This window comes from Saccopteryx leptura, chromosome 6 (genome assembly GCF_036850995.1).
Source record: "Saccopteryx leptura isolate mSacLep1 chromosome 6, mSacLep1_pri_phased_curated, whole genome shotgun sequence".
Taxonomy (NCBI): domain Eukaryota; kingdom Metazoa; phylum Chordata; class Mammalia; order Chiroptera; family Emballonuridae; genus Saccopteryx; species Saccopteryx leptura.
This window is the reverse complement of record NC_089508.1, coordinates 177,259,520-177,277,456: the sequence shown is the minus strand read 5'-3', so window position 1 is coordinate 177,277,456 and position 17,937 is coordinate 177,259,520. Positions and strand designations below refer to the sequence as shown.

The following is a 17,937-nucleotide window of genomic DNA, read 5'->3' as shown; positions in this document are numbered from 1 at the left end:
GGATAGTGCAAGGTAAAGGTGCAAGGATGGGCATCGTAATAGCTACAATAATTATTTTAGAGGCCAGGAAGCCACCGCAGGCCAGAGACCATTTCTAGAACTCTTCCTGGCAGTGAGAAGGGACTTCTTAGAGAGGGATGGTGATCTTGGCCCTGTCAAGGGCCGGTCTTTGGCAGGGTGGCCCTAGCAAATGTCTGGTGAGAGAGGCCTGGCCAGAATGTTAGCTGAAATTTGAGAGTTTTTAAACAGCCTTATTGAGAGATGATTCACATACCACATGCTGTTAGTAAATATGACCCCTGACCCCACAGTTAATTGACTACCTGCCTTACACTTGAATATGGGCATTTGCTGGTTGTTATTAATTATATGGGAAGACATGTTAAAGGCAAATGTCAAGTTCATGAAACATAGTTTATCATGGAAAATTCTGGAGTTTAGAGACACATGTTCTCAACTAAAATGACCAATCATGTGCCTTTGGGCAAATCACCTTCTCAGGTCTCAAGTTCACAATCTATAAAATGACGACATTGATCTCTTAAGTAACTGCTAGCTAGCTCTGTGACGCTATGAAAGTGGACACATTGGACAAGCTGGAGATTTATATTAAATGGATTTAATGGCATTAAGCAGGTAACAAGGAGATTCAGGAAGGAAAGACAGAGAAAGACCACGGGTTTTGAGGGACTATTCAGTCTGTGATCTCACTTGTCTTTTGTAAAGAACCTTTGGCTGTTAAGTTTTCCAGACAAAAGTCACTCTGGCAGGACTGAAACTGTTTGGGTCTGAGGTGTTCCCTTGGGGATGGTGAGTTTGGCAGTTCTTCAGTACTTTCCATCAATTGATGACTGAAGCCCTGGGGGGAGAAGGGAGGGGACATCTCGGGTCTATGAGCTGAAATAGAAATTGCGGTCCCTTAATTCTACCCATAGGAGGGGAAAGGAAGCATTGTTGGCAGGACGATGTCTTCCCTAGAAGAAGAGTTTAAAAGTTCAGGTCAAATTAAGAATATTAACACAAATTCCTCATTTTATACATTTTATAAATGAGGAAATGGAGATCCAGCTAAGTTTTATGACGTCAGCCAATTTGTGTTAGAATAAGATGAAGAATTAGGCTCATGATGGAGTGGAAAGGGCCCACGACTGTGAGGATAGGAACATGCCATTCATTGTGGTATTCTCCAGCTCCTAGTCCAGTGCCTGACACATAGTAGATGCTTCATAACCAGTGGTTACACGACTGACCAACTGACTGACTTTCTGAATGAATGCATAAGTTTTTACCTTGTATTCCCTAATAATCAGCTGGACTCAGACATATTCTATTTCAAACAGAGGACTATTTCATTTGAGGTATCAGAATGCTTTCTTTACTTGCTGAGAAACACTTTTTTTGACCAAGTAGTACTTTTTTCTCTGAGTATTGCTTCCTCTTTGTTGATACAGAATAAATATCAGAGTGCTTACAGGATGTGTGTGGTGTAGCATGACAGACAACTGGGGTTTCCTCTGATGTGCTGTGGACTTGGCAGCATTAATAGAGGAATGATCAGTAATCAGACACGCAGTGTGCTGGGCTGGCATTCGAGGAAGTGGGCACCGCTTCTGTGATTGTGGAGTAGAGCGGCCATTGCAGGAAGTACCCAGTTTAATTGGAGAATTAAAACAGCACCTCAGCAGAGCCGTTCTTGGACTTTTCTTTGGCAGAACCCATGTTTTCACACCCTTCCTTTGACTGTGTCCTCCCGTGGCTGCTACTACTTCCAAGTAAGTCTGGGCATGGACCTTTGCAATTGTGTAGTGCAAGGTAAGGATACAAGGACAGCTGTCGTAACCTTTGCAATAGCAAAAGTTGGGAAGCAACCTAAATATTCACAGAGAAGTTTGCAAAATAAATAGTGCTGTATCTATCTTACCAACAGTGAAACTGATTAAACATAATGATATGAAGTATCTCTAATTCATAATGTTAATTTAAAAAAGCAAGCAGCTGGCCCTGGCCGGTTGGCTCAGTCGTAGAGCGTTGACCTGGCATGTGGATGTCCCAGGTTCGATTCCCAGTCAGGGCATAGAGGGAAGGCGACCATCTGCTTCTCCCTCCACCCTCTTCCTCTTCTCTCTCTCTCTCTCTCTCTCTCTCTCTTTTGCAGCCATAACTCAATTGATTGAGCATGCAAGTCCCAGGCACTAACGATGGCTCTTTTGAGCCTTGGCCTCAGGCACTAAAAATATACTCCTCACAAAATTAGGGGATATTTCAAAATGAATATGAAGAGATAAAATATCCCCTAATTTTTGTGAGCAGTATAGTTCTGTTGCGAGCATGGCCCCATACCAGGGTTGCCGGGTCGATACTGGTTGGGGCACACGAGGGAGTCTATCTCTATATCTCCTCTACTCTCACTTAAAAAAAGAAAAAGAAAATAAAACCAAGGAGCAGAATATTACAGTATTACAGATAGTAGACATTTATTTTATGTGTGTGTGTGTATGTATGTGTGTGTTGTAGGGTGTGAGAATAAATGAGTGTTTCTTAATGTATAGCCTCTTGGAAGGGGAGCTATACATAGGAAAGAGGAACAGAGAAGACTTTTCAGACACCTTTATATTGTTTGACTGTTTTGCTTGTTTGTTTTTTACAGAGACAGAGAGTCAGAGAGAGAGGAATAGACAGGGACAGACAGAGAGGAACAGAGAGATGAGAAACATCAATCATTAGTTTTTTTTTGTTTGTTTTTTTTTTTATTTCTCTGAAGTTGGAAACGGGGAGGCAGTCAGACTCCGCAGGCGCCCGACCAGGATCCACCTGGCATGCCCACCAGGGGGCGATGCTCTGCCCATCTGGGGCATCGCTCTGTTGCAACCAAAACCATTCTAGTGCCTGAGGCAGAGGCCATGGAGCCATCCTCAGCACCCAGGCCAACCTTGCTCCAATGGAGCCTTGGCTGCGGGAGGGGAAGAGAGAGACAGAGAGGAAGGAGAGGGGGAGGGGTGGAGAAGCAGATGGGCGCTTCTCCTGTATGTCCTGGCCGGGAATCCAACCTGGGACTTCTGCACGCCAGGCCGACGCTCTACCACTGAGGCAACTGGCCAAGGCAATCATTAGTTTTGCATTGCACATTTGACACCTTAATTGTTCATTGATTGCTTTCTCTTATGTGTCTTGACCATGGGCCTTCAGCAGACCGAGTAACCCTTTGCTGAAGCCAGCAACCTTGGGTCCAAGTAGTGAGCTTCTGCTCAAACCAGATGAGCCCACGCTCAAGCTGGCGACCTCGGGGTCTTGAACCTGGGTCCTCAGCATCCCAGTCCGACGCTCTATCCACTGCACCACTGCCTGGTCAGGCTTGTTTGACTGTTTTACCATGTATGTTTATTATTGTTAAGAGGCAACTAATTTTAAACTTTAATGTAGCCATATGTTAGATACTTATTCAAGTAAGGGTATTTATTCATTATATGCCCGGTGGGGGGAAAAAATACAAATTGTGTTGGGATAACTGCCCTTTGTTGATGAACAGACAGCTAACTCACATGGTGAGCTGTTTTCCTGGTTGAAAATGCCTATTTCCATCAGCCCTGCCCTCCAGTGTTCACAAGACTGGGTCATAATTCTCTCCCAGAGCTCTGGTTCTCACAGTGGGGGTCTGAGAGCAACCATGTCTGCAATACCAGGGAACTTGTAAGAAATCGAAATGTTTCTGCCCCAGCCCAGATCTATTAAGCCAGTAATTCTAGTGGTTGAGCCCAGTCATCTCTGTTTTAACCAGACTTCCCGGTGATTCTGGCGGCCTCACGTCTGAGAGTCATTGCCACAGTGGTCTTCCTCCAGACGGGGTAGCAGCCGTGCTTTCTCTGTATGTACAAGGCATTACTTATTTGCCCTTCCCCCGAATGGTCCAGTCTCACTCATTGCCTGCATCTTGCTCTCCTCTTTTTATTCAGGGCCTTTGGAAGGCTCACACACAGCTGAGGTGGGTCAGAATGCTTATCTACACTGCTCCTACTCTCCAGCCAGCCCTGAGGCTCTCGTGCCTGTGTGCTGGGGCAAGGGACCCTGCCCTGCGTTTGACTGTCAGAGTACGCTGCTCCGCACTGATGGAAGGGACTTGAAGTTCCAGGTATCCAGCAGATACCAGCTCAGGGGGTACATCCACAGAGGAGATGTGTCCTTGACCATAGAGAATGTGACTCTAGCCGACAGTGGGACCTATTGCTGCCGCATCCAGTTCCCAGGCCCAATGAATGATAAAAAGTCAGACCTGAAGTTGGACATCAGACCAGGTGAGTGGACCTTTGCATGCTTTCTGTGTGGAAAGCATGATCTGCAGACCGTGTGAAATATACTGATGGCCTCACTTCTGCCCTCCCCAATTACAGCCCTGGTGGGGGCTCCTAAGGCCTACAGCCCTGTCAGTGCTGTCCAGCTGTTGGGCGGATAAAATGTATTATGCTCACTTTGTTAAAGATAACACGAGGAGGCAGTCGCCCAGGTGATATTAATGTGTGTTGGAGATCGTTGTAACCTGGGGCTTGGTTTTGGGATTAAGCCTTTCCCACCCTTTTTGCTGTAGGGCGGTACAATCCTATCATGCCTCAGAGAAGCGACTTTGTATTAGAGACTTCCCTATTATGTATATTGGATTAAGGGTTTGGATTTCTACACTATAAAAGGGAGGCAGAACGGGACTCGGCTCTTGGTTCCTGAGGTTAGCATGAGAGAGCAGAGAGAATAGAGCCAGCAGCGGGAGGAGGCCACGTGGAGAAGGCCAGGAAAAGCAGCCAAGATGGCGGAGTGCTGAGTGAGATGCCAGTTTGTACAGAGTTTGTATCTGGGATAAGGAAGGAGATGGGAAACAGAGGTGAATAAGTCTGGTGAGCTAGAAACCTTTGATTCTAGGAAACTCGGATAAGTCAGTAGCTTTGTGAGCACTGAATGTGACTGGGTTTTGGAGCCCAGTGTGTATTTTTACTTGCCCGCCAGGTGCAAGCTAGATTAAAGACTATGGCCCACCAGTTTTTGGCTCCTTTGTTTCTTTACCGACTGTCCGAATCCAATGCGAACCTGCAAGGGCCGGGCTGCTGTGATAGTGGCCCTGGCCCTGATTACTGGCTTTACACCAGCCATGTTTAATTCCTCTGTCTATATTGAAACTCATGGACGGGATCCATAAACTAGGAGGAGGGCCTGACCTGTGGTGGCGCAGTGGATAAAGCGTCGACCTGGAAATGCTTAGGTTGCCGGTGCAAAACCCTGGGCTTGCCTGGTCAGGGCACATATGGGAGTTGATGCTTCCTGCTTCTCTCCCCTTCTCTCTCTCTTTCTCTCTCTCTCCCCTCTCTATAATGAATAAATAAAATCTTTGAAAAAAAAAAAAACTAGGAGGAAAAGCCTCGGTCAGTGGTTGGGACCCTGACTGCACTTTAAATTCACCCTGAGCCCCGCCCACTAACCAGAGAAAGCAGCGTCTCTGGAGGCAGAGCTTGAGCACGGGGATTTCACAAAGTCTTCCCCACGTGCAGCCAGTACTGAGACCCACTGAACTGTGCATGAGTGTTGGGGGGGGGGGGTGCATGTGCTTGTATGTTTTCAGGTGCACAGAGCATGAGCTTTGTGGCTGATGGAGCCGGGTTCAACTCCTTCTCTGCCTCTTACAAGCTGTGTCATCTGGGGACAGGTTATTTAAACTCTGTGACTTCTTCCTCTATGAAATATGATTATACCTGCCGTATAGGCCATTGGAAGGATTTTAGTTGTGTTTTGTAAAGCATTAGGGTGGCCTTTTGTGTGGCTGTTAGTTCTATTAACAGTTAGACTGTGACAATGATGACTGTAGCAGAGTTCTTAGTCTGTGTCGTGAACATTTTACATGTGTGACATACCCCTTTGATGCCTTGAAATAAGCTCTCTGCTCTCAGAGTAGCCTCATCCTCACATTGCTTTCTGACATTAGCCAAGGTCAGCCCTGCGGGGACTCCACGGAGGGATCCCACTACAGCCTTTCCAAGGATGTTCTCCACCGCGGAGCATGGCCCAGGTAATTATACACGGGCTGTGGGGGCGAGCCTTCAGGGGGAGTCTGAGTTCAGGGCATTTTGAATATGGGAAAATGAGGAGACAGTTGAAGATTGGAGGAATGAGTGTATCTGCACACAGGATGTGGTATTTCAGGTGCGGGAGGGGGTGGAGATAACCTTGTGCTGGGGAGAATGAGCCCTGGGCTAGGACTCTTGATTACTCACCGCCTAGCCCGGGGCCCATGCCTTTCACTTCTTGGGATCTCAGTTTTCTCTTCTGATCAGATGATTGTGGATTTCATGAGGCACACACATTCCTCCTGAGGCAGTGGGTTTCCTTAGAGTTGTTTGTACCATACCCAGAAGTCACCTCCCTTCCAGTTTTCACTTGTTTATTCCTTCCTTCTAGACTACCAAAGTAGGGCCATCTCTAGCATCAGAGAATATCGCCACAGTATCTATAATCTTTAAGATTTTCAAACACACAAGAGAACATTTAAACAAACAAACAGAAGACAATGACTTTAAAATAAAATAAATTAAAATATTTAATTTAATGATAACCTTACCAGGTGGTGGCACAGTGGATAGAGCATTGGACTGGGATGCAGAGGACCCAGGTTTGAAACCCGGAAATTGCTGCCTTGAGCCTGGGCTTACCAGCTTGAGCACGGGGCCAGGGGCTTCAGCGTGGGATCATAGACATGACCGTATGGTTGCTGGCTTGAGCCCAGCAGTCACTACCTTGAGCCCAAGATCGCTGCCTTGAGCAAGGGGTCACTCACTTTACTGTAGTTCCCTTGTCAAGGCACATATGAGAAAGCAATCAATAAACAACTAAGGTGTCACAACTAAGACTTGATGCTTCTCATCTCTCTCCTTTCCTGTCTGTCTGTAACTATCTGTCTCTCTTTCTGTCTTTGTCAGAAAAAAAAAAGATATTTAATTGCATATTTATATTAGGTAACATTATGTCAGTTATCCCCAACTCAAGTTATTTGTAGTTATATATACCTTTTCTTTAATTTGAAATGTGGAAAAAGTTTGTTGGTCTGTCAATTAATTAATGTGAAGAGTATAGAGATTTCCAATAGGATTATAGTCATCTTTAAAATTTTAAACTCAGATAAAAGAAAATATGTTTTTGTTGTTGTTGTTGTTGTTGTTTTTTACAGAGACTGAGAGAGAGAGTCAGAGAGAGATAGACAGGGTCAGACAGACAGGAACGAAGTGATGAGAAGCATCAATCATTAGTTTTTCGTTGCGCATTGCGACACCTTGGTTGTTCATTGATTGCTTTTTTATATGTGCCTTGACAGTGGGCCTTCAGCAGACCGAGTAAACCCTTGCTGGAGCCAGCAACCTTGGGTCCAAGCTGGTGAGCTTATGCTCAAAGCAGATGAGCCTGCGCTTAAGCTGGTGACCTTGGGGTCTCGAACCTGAGTCTTCGGCATCCCAGTCTGTCGCTCTACCCACTGCGCCACCGCCTGGTCAGGCAAGAAAATATTTTTAATCATTCTCTTGGTTATTCTTCCTCTTTGTGGCAGAAACACAGACACTGGAAACACTTCATGATAAAAATCAAACCGTAAGTGACTTTGTGTGTGTGTGTGTGTGTGTGTGTGTGTGTGTGTGTGTGTGAGCTAACATTGTGTTTAACTCAGAGAAAAGAAAGTATGGCTTTAGCCTTCCCTCCAGCCCACCCTTTCCCTGGTGGACAATGCCTTCATCTTCCCCAGTTTCAGATGCCTGGACTGTAGCATGTTGAGGACAATGGTCTGTTGTCAGCATGGATGCAGTGGTGCCCGTGAGGTGCCTGGCGTTAGCACTCTGTCCTCAGCTCACAGCTGTGTCCCCTGTGAGAGTTCAGAGACCCTTCCCCTCCCTAGAGTATGTTTTCTTGCTTCCATTGCAATCCAATGACAAAAGATTGTTTTCTGTTTTAATTTATTTATTTATGTATGACAAGATACTGGTCAGAAATATTTTAAGCCCTAAATGTATATCTCTTACTATAAATCAAGCTATATTATAATTAACAACATTAGTGCCCCCACATTCTTAGAGTAAAAGAGAAAACCTCTAGAAAACAAACTTATAGCAATGAGTAAAAAAATTTTTGACGACTCATCCAGGGCTCCTCCTTCATTCGATTTAGTCTCCAATGTGTGTTCACAACTGAGGCTCAGCATTTGGTATATGTCCCTCCCCTCTTTGTGATCACAGATTGCCTTTTGAGTTCCTTTGTGCACCCTCGGGCTTGATGAGCAATACCTTGCACCAGGGGTCGGGAACCTACGGCTCGTGAGACAGATGAGGCTCTTTTTTTTTTTTTTTTTTTTTTTTTTAGATTTTATTTATTCATTTTCAGAGAGGAGAGAGAGAGGGAGAGAGAGAAACAGAGAGAGAGAAGGGGGGAGGAGCTGGAAGCATCAACTCCCATATGTGCCTTGACCAGGCAAGCCTAGGGTTTTGAACCGGCGACCTCAGCATTTCCAGGTCAACGCTTTATCCACTGCGCCACCACAGGTCAGGCCAGATGAGGCTCTTTTGATGGCTGCATCTGGCTCACAGACAAATCTTTAATAAAAATAATAATAACATTAAAAATATAAAACATTATCATATATTACAATCCATTCATTTCCTACCGCTCATGTTCATGGTTGCGGATGGCTGGAGCCAATCACAGCTCTCCTTTGGGACAACACCAAATTTTTATTGGATAATGCATAACATACACAGGTTGTTGTATGGCTCTCACGAAATTACATCTTAAACTATGTGGCGTTCATGGCTCTCTCAGCCAAAATGTTTCCTGACCCCTGCCTTGCACAGAGCATTGCTGCAGTAATGCTTATTGAATAAGTGGAGAATTTAACTTCCTTGCCTTCTTTGTTTCAAAAGTGTTTACTATTGTTCTAAAGGGGGAACTTGAACTGAAATTTAGAAGCAGAGGATTTTATGTGTGATTCTCAGTTATCAAAGAATCAAATTAATTACAGCAATAGCAATAGCAATTATTAAGCATTTATTATCGATTGGGTGCTGCACCAAGCATTTTATATGTATTGTTTCTTAATTTTCCCCAAAACTCTACAAGATGACTTAGCTCTTGGTGACAGAGCTTGGAGTTGAATCCCGGACTGTCTGGCTGCAAAGCCTTGGCTCTCGAGTTGTCGAGTTGCTGTCTTTCTATGAAAATAGCAGTTTCACCAAAAGACACCAAATTTAGACTTCTCTGAAACTTCCTGGGACTGCTAGGCAATCTTTTTTTTTTCCCCCATTTTTCCGAAGCTGGAAATGGGGAGGCAGTCAGACAGATTCCTGCATGCGCCCGACCGGGATCCACCCGGCATGCCCACCAGGGGGCGATGCTTTGCCCCTCTGGGGTGTTGCTCTGTTGCATCCAGAGCCATTCTAGCACCTGAGGCAGAGGCCACAGAGCCATCCCCAGCGCGCGGGCCATCTTTGCTCCAATGGAGCCTCGCTGTGGGAGGGGAAGAGAGAGACAGAGAAGAAGGAGAAGGGGAGGGGTGGAGAAGCAAATGGGCGCCTCTCCTGTGTGCCCTGGCCAGGAATCGAACCCGGGACTCCCACATGCCAGGCCAGCGCTCTACCGCTGAGCCTACCGGCCAGGGCCCTGCTAGGCAGTCTTGAATAAAAAAAGACTCTGAAGCCCATTTTTGTTTGTGGGAGAGGGGAGTCCATTTACTAAGAGCTCCTACTTTACCCCACAGCACAGAAGAGCACATTTTAATCCCCTGTGATTCTAAAGGTTAAGCAGCTCCCTTTCTTTGGGTGGTTTGAGGCTTGTCTAGAAGGGAACAGATCAAGGGTGGGTTCAAGGTTCCTGTACTCCTGTGATGCTGCAAAAGAGGTGGTCCAATGCACAAGTCTGAAAATGGCTGAGCACCCAACTAATTTCTGACCATATGCTTCAATTCTGTTTGTGTTTCCATAGCAAATATCCACATTGGCTAATGAGTTACAAGACTCTGGTGCGATCACCCGAATGAGTGTGTACATCGGACTAGGGACCTCCGCTGGGCTGGCTCTGGTTCTTATCTTCGGTGCTTTAATTCTCAAATGTAAGTCATTTGATGTTGTCTGTCTCTCCCTCTGGAAAGAAACTGTTAATATAGGAACAAATATAAACCTAGATAGAACTATAAGTTTATATTTATACCTAAAGGTGATTAGACTAAAACTCTTTAGTCCTTCCAGACCCTAGCAATAAAAGCTAATTTTTATCCGACAGTTATGTAATAAGCAGGCATTGTGCTAACTTTTACATATACAGTATTTCATCATAATCTCCACCTTATTAGGTAAGGTTATTGCCCCATTTGACAGCAGGGGAGAGTAGAGCTTAGAGCAGGGGTCTCAAACTCAACTCAGCATGTGGGCCGCAGAGCAAGATCACAGCCCTTTGGCGGGCCGCACTAGGTCTACAAAAGGCAACTGTTACGCAACACTTTTCTCACTGCAGTTGAAAACAAAAAAAAATCAGTACAAAATTGTTTGGCGGGCCGCATGCGGCCCGCAGGCCACGAGTTTGAGACCCCTGGCTTAGAGAGAGAAAGCCACTTTCCCAAGGTTTCAGAATGAGAAAGTGGCAAAGCTGGAAGTCAGATCCAGGAAGGCTGAGTTCAGTACCTGTTCTCTTACCTTTTGTTAAGAAAATGAACCTTTTAAATTCATGAATATGTCTAGGTTTATTAGGAAGTACAGCAATGAAATCCTTTCCTTCTGTGAATTTTGCTACCTCTTCATTTCTCAGGCATAGATCTGTAGAGTGAGGTATCAAGTCCTTTTTAATACTGGGCCATGGTCAAAACTAGAGCTTTAGTATTTTCCTCTACTGTGGCACTGAGCACATGCACTTTTCTCAAAGTTACTTATCATTTAAAATAATTTATTGATTGATTTTAAAAAGAGAGAGAAAGGGAGAAAGAGAGAGAGAGAGAAATATGGATTTGTTGTTCCACTTATTTATGCATTTATTGGTTGATTCTTGTATGTGCTCTGACCGAGGATCAAACCTACAACCTCTGTGTATCAGGAAGATGCTCAGCTCCCCATCCAGAGCTTTCTTATTTTTATTTTTAAAAATGCTATTAAAGTATTATTTATATACAGTAAACCTTATATTTTAAATGTATACAACTGGGTAAATTTCAGTGGATAATTACACGTGGGAAACTGGGAAACTATGACCACAATCAAGACCCAAATATTTGATCAGCCCCCAAACCTCACACACTCTTAAAATTGTGATATAGCCTCGTCTCTCTAACACAGAGGCCAGGGCCTTCTACCCCAGGGCTTAGTGCATTCTAGCCTTTCTTTCCGATACACAAACACGCTAACTAACCACTCCATATTTGCCTAAGACGTGGGACTTCCAGTGCTAGTACTGGGACAGTGCAGGGAAAACCAGGATGAACTGGTCACCCTGACCTGACTGTGTGGCTAGAAGCAGTTAAGTATTTACGGGCATTAAATCTTTACAACTAGTCTACTGAGAAAGGTATTAATATTATTCCAACTAACCAAATGGAGACCAGCGTGCTGAAAGTTTGGTTACATGCCCAGTCACACAGTTAATTGCTATCCATGGTCTTTGAAATCAGGGCTCTCCTGCTCCCCCTGTTAGCTTATTCTGCCATTATTGCTAAACGGGTTGTGTAGAGAGAAACTATTCGCCTACATGCACACGGGTTTACCAGAGGCAGCAGTGGAGTTTGTGAATTGATCACATGAATATGGTCTACGGATTGATTAGGAGCAGTGATGACAGTCATAACTTTTTGAATTCTGTCAAGGCCTGAATGTTAGGGCCCAATCGAGAATGTGAGAAGGGGTTTGAAGGGAGGGTCGTGAGGACTGGAAAGAGTCTGACATTTTGTACACAAATATACGTCACTCCAGAATCACGGCTACTGAGAAGAACCTGGGGAAGTCCTGTTCAATTTGCAGTCTCATCCCAAGCAGTAGCTCAAGAAAATTTTACAACCATGGTGACAGGTTTTTAAGTCATATCATCAAAGCCAAAATTTGGCACTCAGTAATGCCCAGTAATCCTACTTTTATTTTATTTTTAAATTTTTATTTATTTTTGTGACAGAGACCAAGAGAGAGACAGAGGAACAGATAGGGACAGACAGACAGGAAGGGAGAAAGATGAGAAGCATCAATTCTTTGTTGCAGCACCTTAGTTGTTCATTGATTGCTTTTTCATATGTGCCTTTACTGGGAGCTATAGCAGAGCGAGTGACCCCTTGTTCAAGCCAGAGATATTAGACTTAAGCCATTGACCTTGGGCTTCAAGCCATTGATCTTTGGGCTCAAGCCAGTGACCATGGGGTCATGTCTATGATCCAATGCTCAAGTTGATGACCCCGTGCTCAAGCTGATGAGCCCACGCTCAAACCGGATGGGCCCATGCTCAAGCCAGCAACCTCAGGGTTACGAATCTGTGTCCTCTGCATCCCAGTCTGACAGTCTATGCAATGCACCACCAAGTGGTCAGGCGTGCCCAGAAATCCTGGATCATTCTAGTGCACTCTGAGATGAATGTCCCTTCCTCATGCCATTCAGACCTCCTGCATTGTCACTCAGCTGATGAGATATCAAAGGCCTGTTTCATCTGCTGTGCCTTAGCCTAGCCTTCATTCCTCCTTTCCTCCCTTTCTCTAGAATTATATCATGCTTTCTATTTATGCTAATCTCATTAGTGTAAAAATATGTTCTGGTCTCCACATTCCTCTCCAGCCACTCCCATTTCTCTGCTCTCCCTCACAGCCTTATTCCTCAGAAGTCGTTGCTGCTCCTCATCGCCCCACCACTGTCAGCCCCCCTCTTAGCTTCTCCCCCGAAGCTCCGTGGGAGGTTCAGTCAAGATCACCAATGACGTCCATTGTGCTAAATGCATTAGACACCTCTGCCTTCATTGTAGTCAATTGTTCAGCAATACTGAAGTTAACCCTCACTCATTCTAGAAAGTCTCCCTTCCTTTGGTTTCGGGAACACCGCTTTCCCACCTCATCGGCCATTCCTTTCCAGTCATTTTTACTCCTCTTCTGCTTGACTTTTAGGTGCTGAGATCCCTCAGTGCCAGCCGTTTCCCTCCTGTACTCTGTGTGATGACCTGTGTTTCCATAGACTTCAGTGTCATCCTCAGTGTCGCTCTCCAACTCTGAGTGTTTGTCCAGTTGATACTTCCATTGATGTCTCCAGTGTCTCCAGTCTAACCTGTGCAGGGGAACTCCAGTCTGTACTGGACCTTCCCTGAGTGCAGCCTCTCCTCCCCTTGTCGTGCCCAGCCTCGTGTTCCACACCACCCATCTGGTTTCTTAAGCCGAAAAGCCAGGAGTCATCTTTGAATCCTCTCTTTCCTCTCTCCTACCACACAATCCAGGTTCAATTCATTACTTTTCATCCCTCTTGGTCACCACTTCGCTCTGAAGCACCATCATCTCTGTTACTTAACTTGTTACTTTATTATACCTCCTTTCAATCCACTTTCAAAATAGCAGCCTGAGTTCTTCAAATCCAATCAGACCATATTTCTGCCTTTAGTTATTTCTTACAGGACTTAGAATAAAATAAAAAGTTTGTGACTTGGCCCTGGCCGGTTGGCTCAGTGGTAGAGCGTCGGCCTGGCGTGCAGAAGTCCCGGGTTCGATTCCCGGCCAGGGCACACAGGAGAGGCGCCCATCTGCTTCTCCACCCCTCCCCCTCTCCTTCCTCTCTGTCTCTCTCTTCCCCTCCCGCAGCCGAGGCTCCATTGGAGCAAAGATGGCCCGGGCGCTGGGGATGGCTCCTTGGCCTCTGCCCCAGGCGCTAGAGTGGCTCTGGTCGCAACAGAGCGACGCCCCGGAGGGGCAGAGCATTGCCCCCTGGTGGGCAGAGCGTCGCCCCCTGGTGGGCATGCCGGGTGGATTCCGGTTGGGCGCATGTGGGAGTCTGTCTGTCTCTCCCTGTTTCCAGCTTCAGAAAAATACAAAAACAAAACAAAACAAAACAAAACTTTGTGACTCAAAATGTCCTATAGGACCTAACCCTAGCCTCCCTCTCAGACCTTATCCCGGGCCGCCCTCCTATTCCAGCCGTGCTTTCAGTTTCAGGCGCTCACCTTGATCTTTATCGGGGGTGGTCTCTGCCTGGAATGCCCGTCCGGCCCTTCACCTGGCTGACTCAGTCTCTTCCTTCAGAGTTGACCTTAAAGGTCACCTTTTCTCAGAGCGCTTTCCTGACCACCTTCTCTATTATCAGTTCTAGTGCATTGTTGGCTTCCTTTATATCACATTGCAATGAGAGATTGTTATTATTCTTATCCTGCATTCTTTTTAAAATCCTTCCTAGATAACTAGAACATAAGGTTCACAAAGTCAAGGTTCATAATTCACCTTTGTGTCTGTGGTGCTTAGCACGCTACCAGACATATAGTAGGTGTTCCATATACTTGTTAAATATGCAAAATGCATCTTTCTAGCATACTTTGTGTATTAGATGAAAACACATTGTTGTTTTTTTTTTAATTAATTAATTATTTATTTTTTTACAGAGACAGAGAGTGAGTCAGAGAGAGGGATAGACAGGGACAGACAGACAGGAACGGAGAGAGATGAGAAGCATCAATCATTAGTTTTTCATTGCACGTTGCAACACCTTAGTTGTTCATTGATTGCCTTGTCATATGTGCCTTGACCGTGGGCCTTCAGCAGACCAAGCAACCCCTTGCTGGAGCCAGTGACCTTGGGCTCAAGCTGGTGAGCCTTTGCTCAAACCAGATGAGCCCTCGCTCAAGCTGGCGACCTTGGGGTCTCGAACCTGGGTCTTCCGCATTCCAGTCCGACACTCTACCCACTGCACCACCACCTGGTCAGGCTGTTTTGTTTTTAATTTATTCATTTTTAGAGAAGAGAGTGAGAGGTAGGGGGAGGAGCAGGAAGCATCAACTCCTATATGTGCCTTGACCAGGCAAGCCCAGGGTTTCGAACCAGTGACCTCAGTGTTCCAGATCAACCCTTTATCCACTGCGCCACCACAGGTCAGACTGAAAACACACATTGGTCTAAGGGGAGACCAGATTTTCTTAAACAATCTTTGCCTCCAGTTAGTCCATTTTATTTACTTATGAAAGCAATTTTAATTGACTTTTCTTCCCCTTTTTATCTAGGGTATCCGTATAGGAAAGAGAAATTACAGGACTCACGGTAAGAATAAGGCGGAGGGGGGTGCTAGGGTAAAGCGGGAGTCTGGGACCCCAACTCTAACATGGCCTTGATCTTGACTCTTAGAAGTCCCATCCTGGGAATTTGGGATGCAATCTTATTCTCCCTTTTTGCTTTAGGCCTAGGTTTATGAAATGCAAATATGCTGCTCGGTTTACTTCCTGATCTCTCTACCTTCCTTAGTCCTAAAGTTAAGGTATAAATTTATGTCCCCATTAATAGGAAATACTTATTTCTTTCTACATCACTGGTCTTCTCATGCAACTGACCCTTCGGTTGACTGAGCGTTTACTATATCCAGGCTCCGGTCTGGGCACTGGGTTCCAGAAGGACAGGAAACCCAGATTCTACTCCCAGGGCTTCTGTAGCCCACTCCAGGTATTCGGAACTCCAGGTGTTCTTACCTTTTAGAATCACTTATGACACTTACACGTTCTGTTGTCAATGCCACAGAAAGGAAGTCAGAATCTTTAGGGCTGAGGCCTAAGGACAGGTAGTTTTCTAAGAGGTTCCCAAATGATTCTGATGTGCACAGAGGGTTGAGACCTACTGGCCCAGGGGCTCCAGTGGCGCAGTCGGTTAGCGCGCGGTACTTATCCGACAGTGCAGAGCGGAGAACTACTGGCTCGTTATATGCAGTCTTAGTCTCCATTCCTGACTACATTCACACATGTTCATACACACACATGTGTATACCTCAAATTCAAATGCATGTCGGTTACGTATCTTTTACTAGATTTTAGTGACATTTGGTACATTGGTAGAATGCAGTACAATTCAAGAAAAAAAAATGACTGTCCATGGAATACTATCTAAATAACTAAGTAGAGAAAATATATTCATGAAGACAAACTAGTTTGCAGCAAAGAATTCAAAAGACGTCAAGTAAAATATTTAATTGTCAGTGGTTATATATCTGTGTCACTATTTTTTCTGAAAACTGAAACCTGGAGAGCATTTGAGATCTTGCTCCTGGTGTTGTCCTCAGTGCACCTGAAATAAACTCATAAAAAAACCCAAAACTGAAACCTGAAATGTGATAACATTCATGGGTATCATTTACGTGCATTAATTCTTTATTTGTGACATCACTGGGGTGATGTTCATCTTTGCCAGTAAAGGTAAACTCCATAGAAAATAAGGGACTTGCACCTTACCAGGCGGTGGTGCAGTGGATAGAGCATCAGACTGGGATGCAGAGGTCGCCAGCTTGAGCATGGGCTCATCTGGTTTGAGCAAAAGCTCACCAACTTGGACCCAAGGTCACTGGCTTGAGCAAGGGGTTACTTGGTCTGCTGAAGGCCCGCGGTCAAGGCACATATGAGAAAGCAATCAATGAACAACTAAGGTGTTGCAACACGCAATGAAAAACTAATGATTGATGCTTCTCATCTCTCCGTTCCTGTCTGTCTGGCCCTGTCTATCCCTTTCTCTGATTCTCTCTCTGTCTCTGAAAGAAATAAAAAAATAAATAAGGGACCTGTCTGCCACTTTAAAAATTGGGTCCCCTTAGCACAACACCTGATACTTAGTAGTCACTTATAAATATTTGATTACTGACTGAGTAAATGTTCCTTGTAGCGGCTTGGTGAGAGAGAGTGCTAATTATTCCTATTTTACAGATGAGGACTTTGAGAGGCAAAGTCGACTAATATCAACATGTAGCCTTCATGGGATTTGTGTGTTTTGTTCACTGCTGCATCTCTTGCTGCAAAAAGTAGTGTGGAACACACTAACTATTTCCTGAGTAAATGAACCAAAAGCCAGAGCCGAGCTTACCCAAGATTATATGGCTGGTAAATTACAGAGACAAAACTTAAACTCTCATCTGAATGGATGCATAGCATTCATTCTTTTTTTGTCTCTTGTAACTTTTTCAGCCCACAGAAGAATTGAAATAATAGTACAGAGGCAATAGAATTCTTCACCTAAACATGTTATTTAAGATTTTGAAATGTTTGCTTTCTCTGTTTCTCTATTTATACACCCAGTTTGTTTCTGAACCATTTTAAAGATGTTTCAGATATCTTAACATTCTTCAAGATTTTAGTCTGTGCCTTCTAAGAATAAGGATATTATCTTAGATTACACAATGATATTTTTATACTTAAGAAAATTAAGATTAATTCAAATTTTCTTAATGTTCCTCAAATCATTCTATTTCTTGTTTTTTCTCCCCTAGTCAGGACCCAAGCAAGCATCATGTAGGCGTCTTTTCAGCAAAGCTATTTTCGTTCTTCTCAGTTTCTCGGGAAATGCTTACCCCAATGCAGCATTTTATTTCCACAGCCTCGTCACTTTGGCCAACCTCCCTCCCTCAGGGTTAGAAAATACAGTAGCAGAGGGGATGCGCTCCAATGACAACGTCTACATAATAGAGGAGAACGTGTATGAGCTGGAGGACCCGTGTGAGTATTACTGCTACGACAGGAGTGGGCAGCCATGCTGACACCTCGGGCTGTCACCACTCTGTGCCATCAGGCCCAGCTTTATTTTTGAGCTTGTGGGTCTTCTTGAAAACTCTCCAGTGTGTCAGCTGATTGGCCTAAGGTTCTGCCCACAGCTGCCTCCTGAGCATTCTGTCTCCATTTTCTGAAGATGATCAGCTGCTCACCTAAGGACTGACCTGTGACCTGCACCACACTCGGACTGGTTACCACATTCTCTCTGCA

At 44.9% G+C, this 17,937-nt stretch overlaps 1 protein-coding gene across 1 annotated transcript; it reads left to right on the top strand.

The window, feature by feature from the left end:
- The first annotated feature begins 1,577 nt into the window (after positions 1-1,577).
- LOC136376222 (hepatitis A virus cellular receptor 2-like) lies at positions 1,578-17,937 on the top strand. The gene is made up of 7 exons (XM_066342076.1): positions 1,578-1,772; positions 3,951-4,289; positions 5,960-6,043; positions 7,571-7,611; positions 9,988-10,114; positions 15,211-15,247; positions 17,555-17,937. The coding sequence occupies exons 1-7, from the start codon at positions 1,718-1,720 to the stop codon at positions 17,712-17,714; spliced, it is 843 nt and encodes a 280-aa protein (XP_066198173.1). The 5' UTR covers positions 1,578-1,717; the 3' UTR covers positions 17,715-17,937.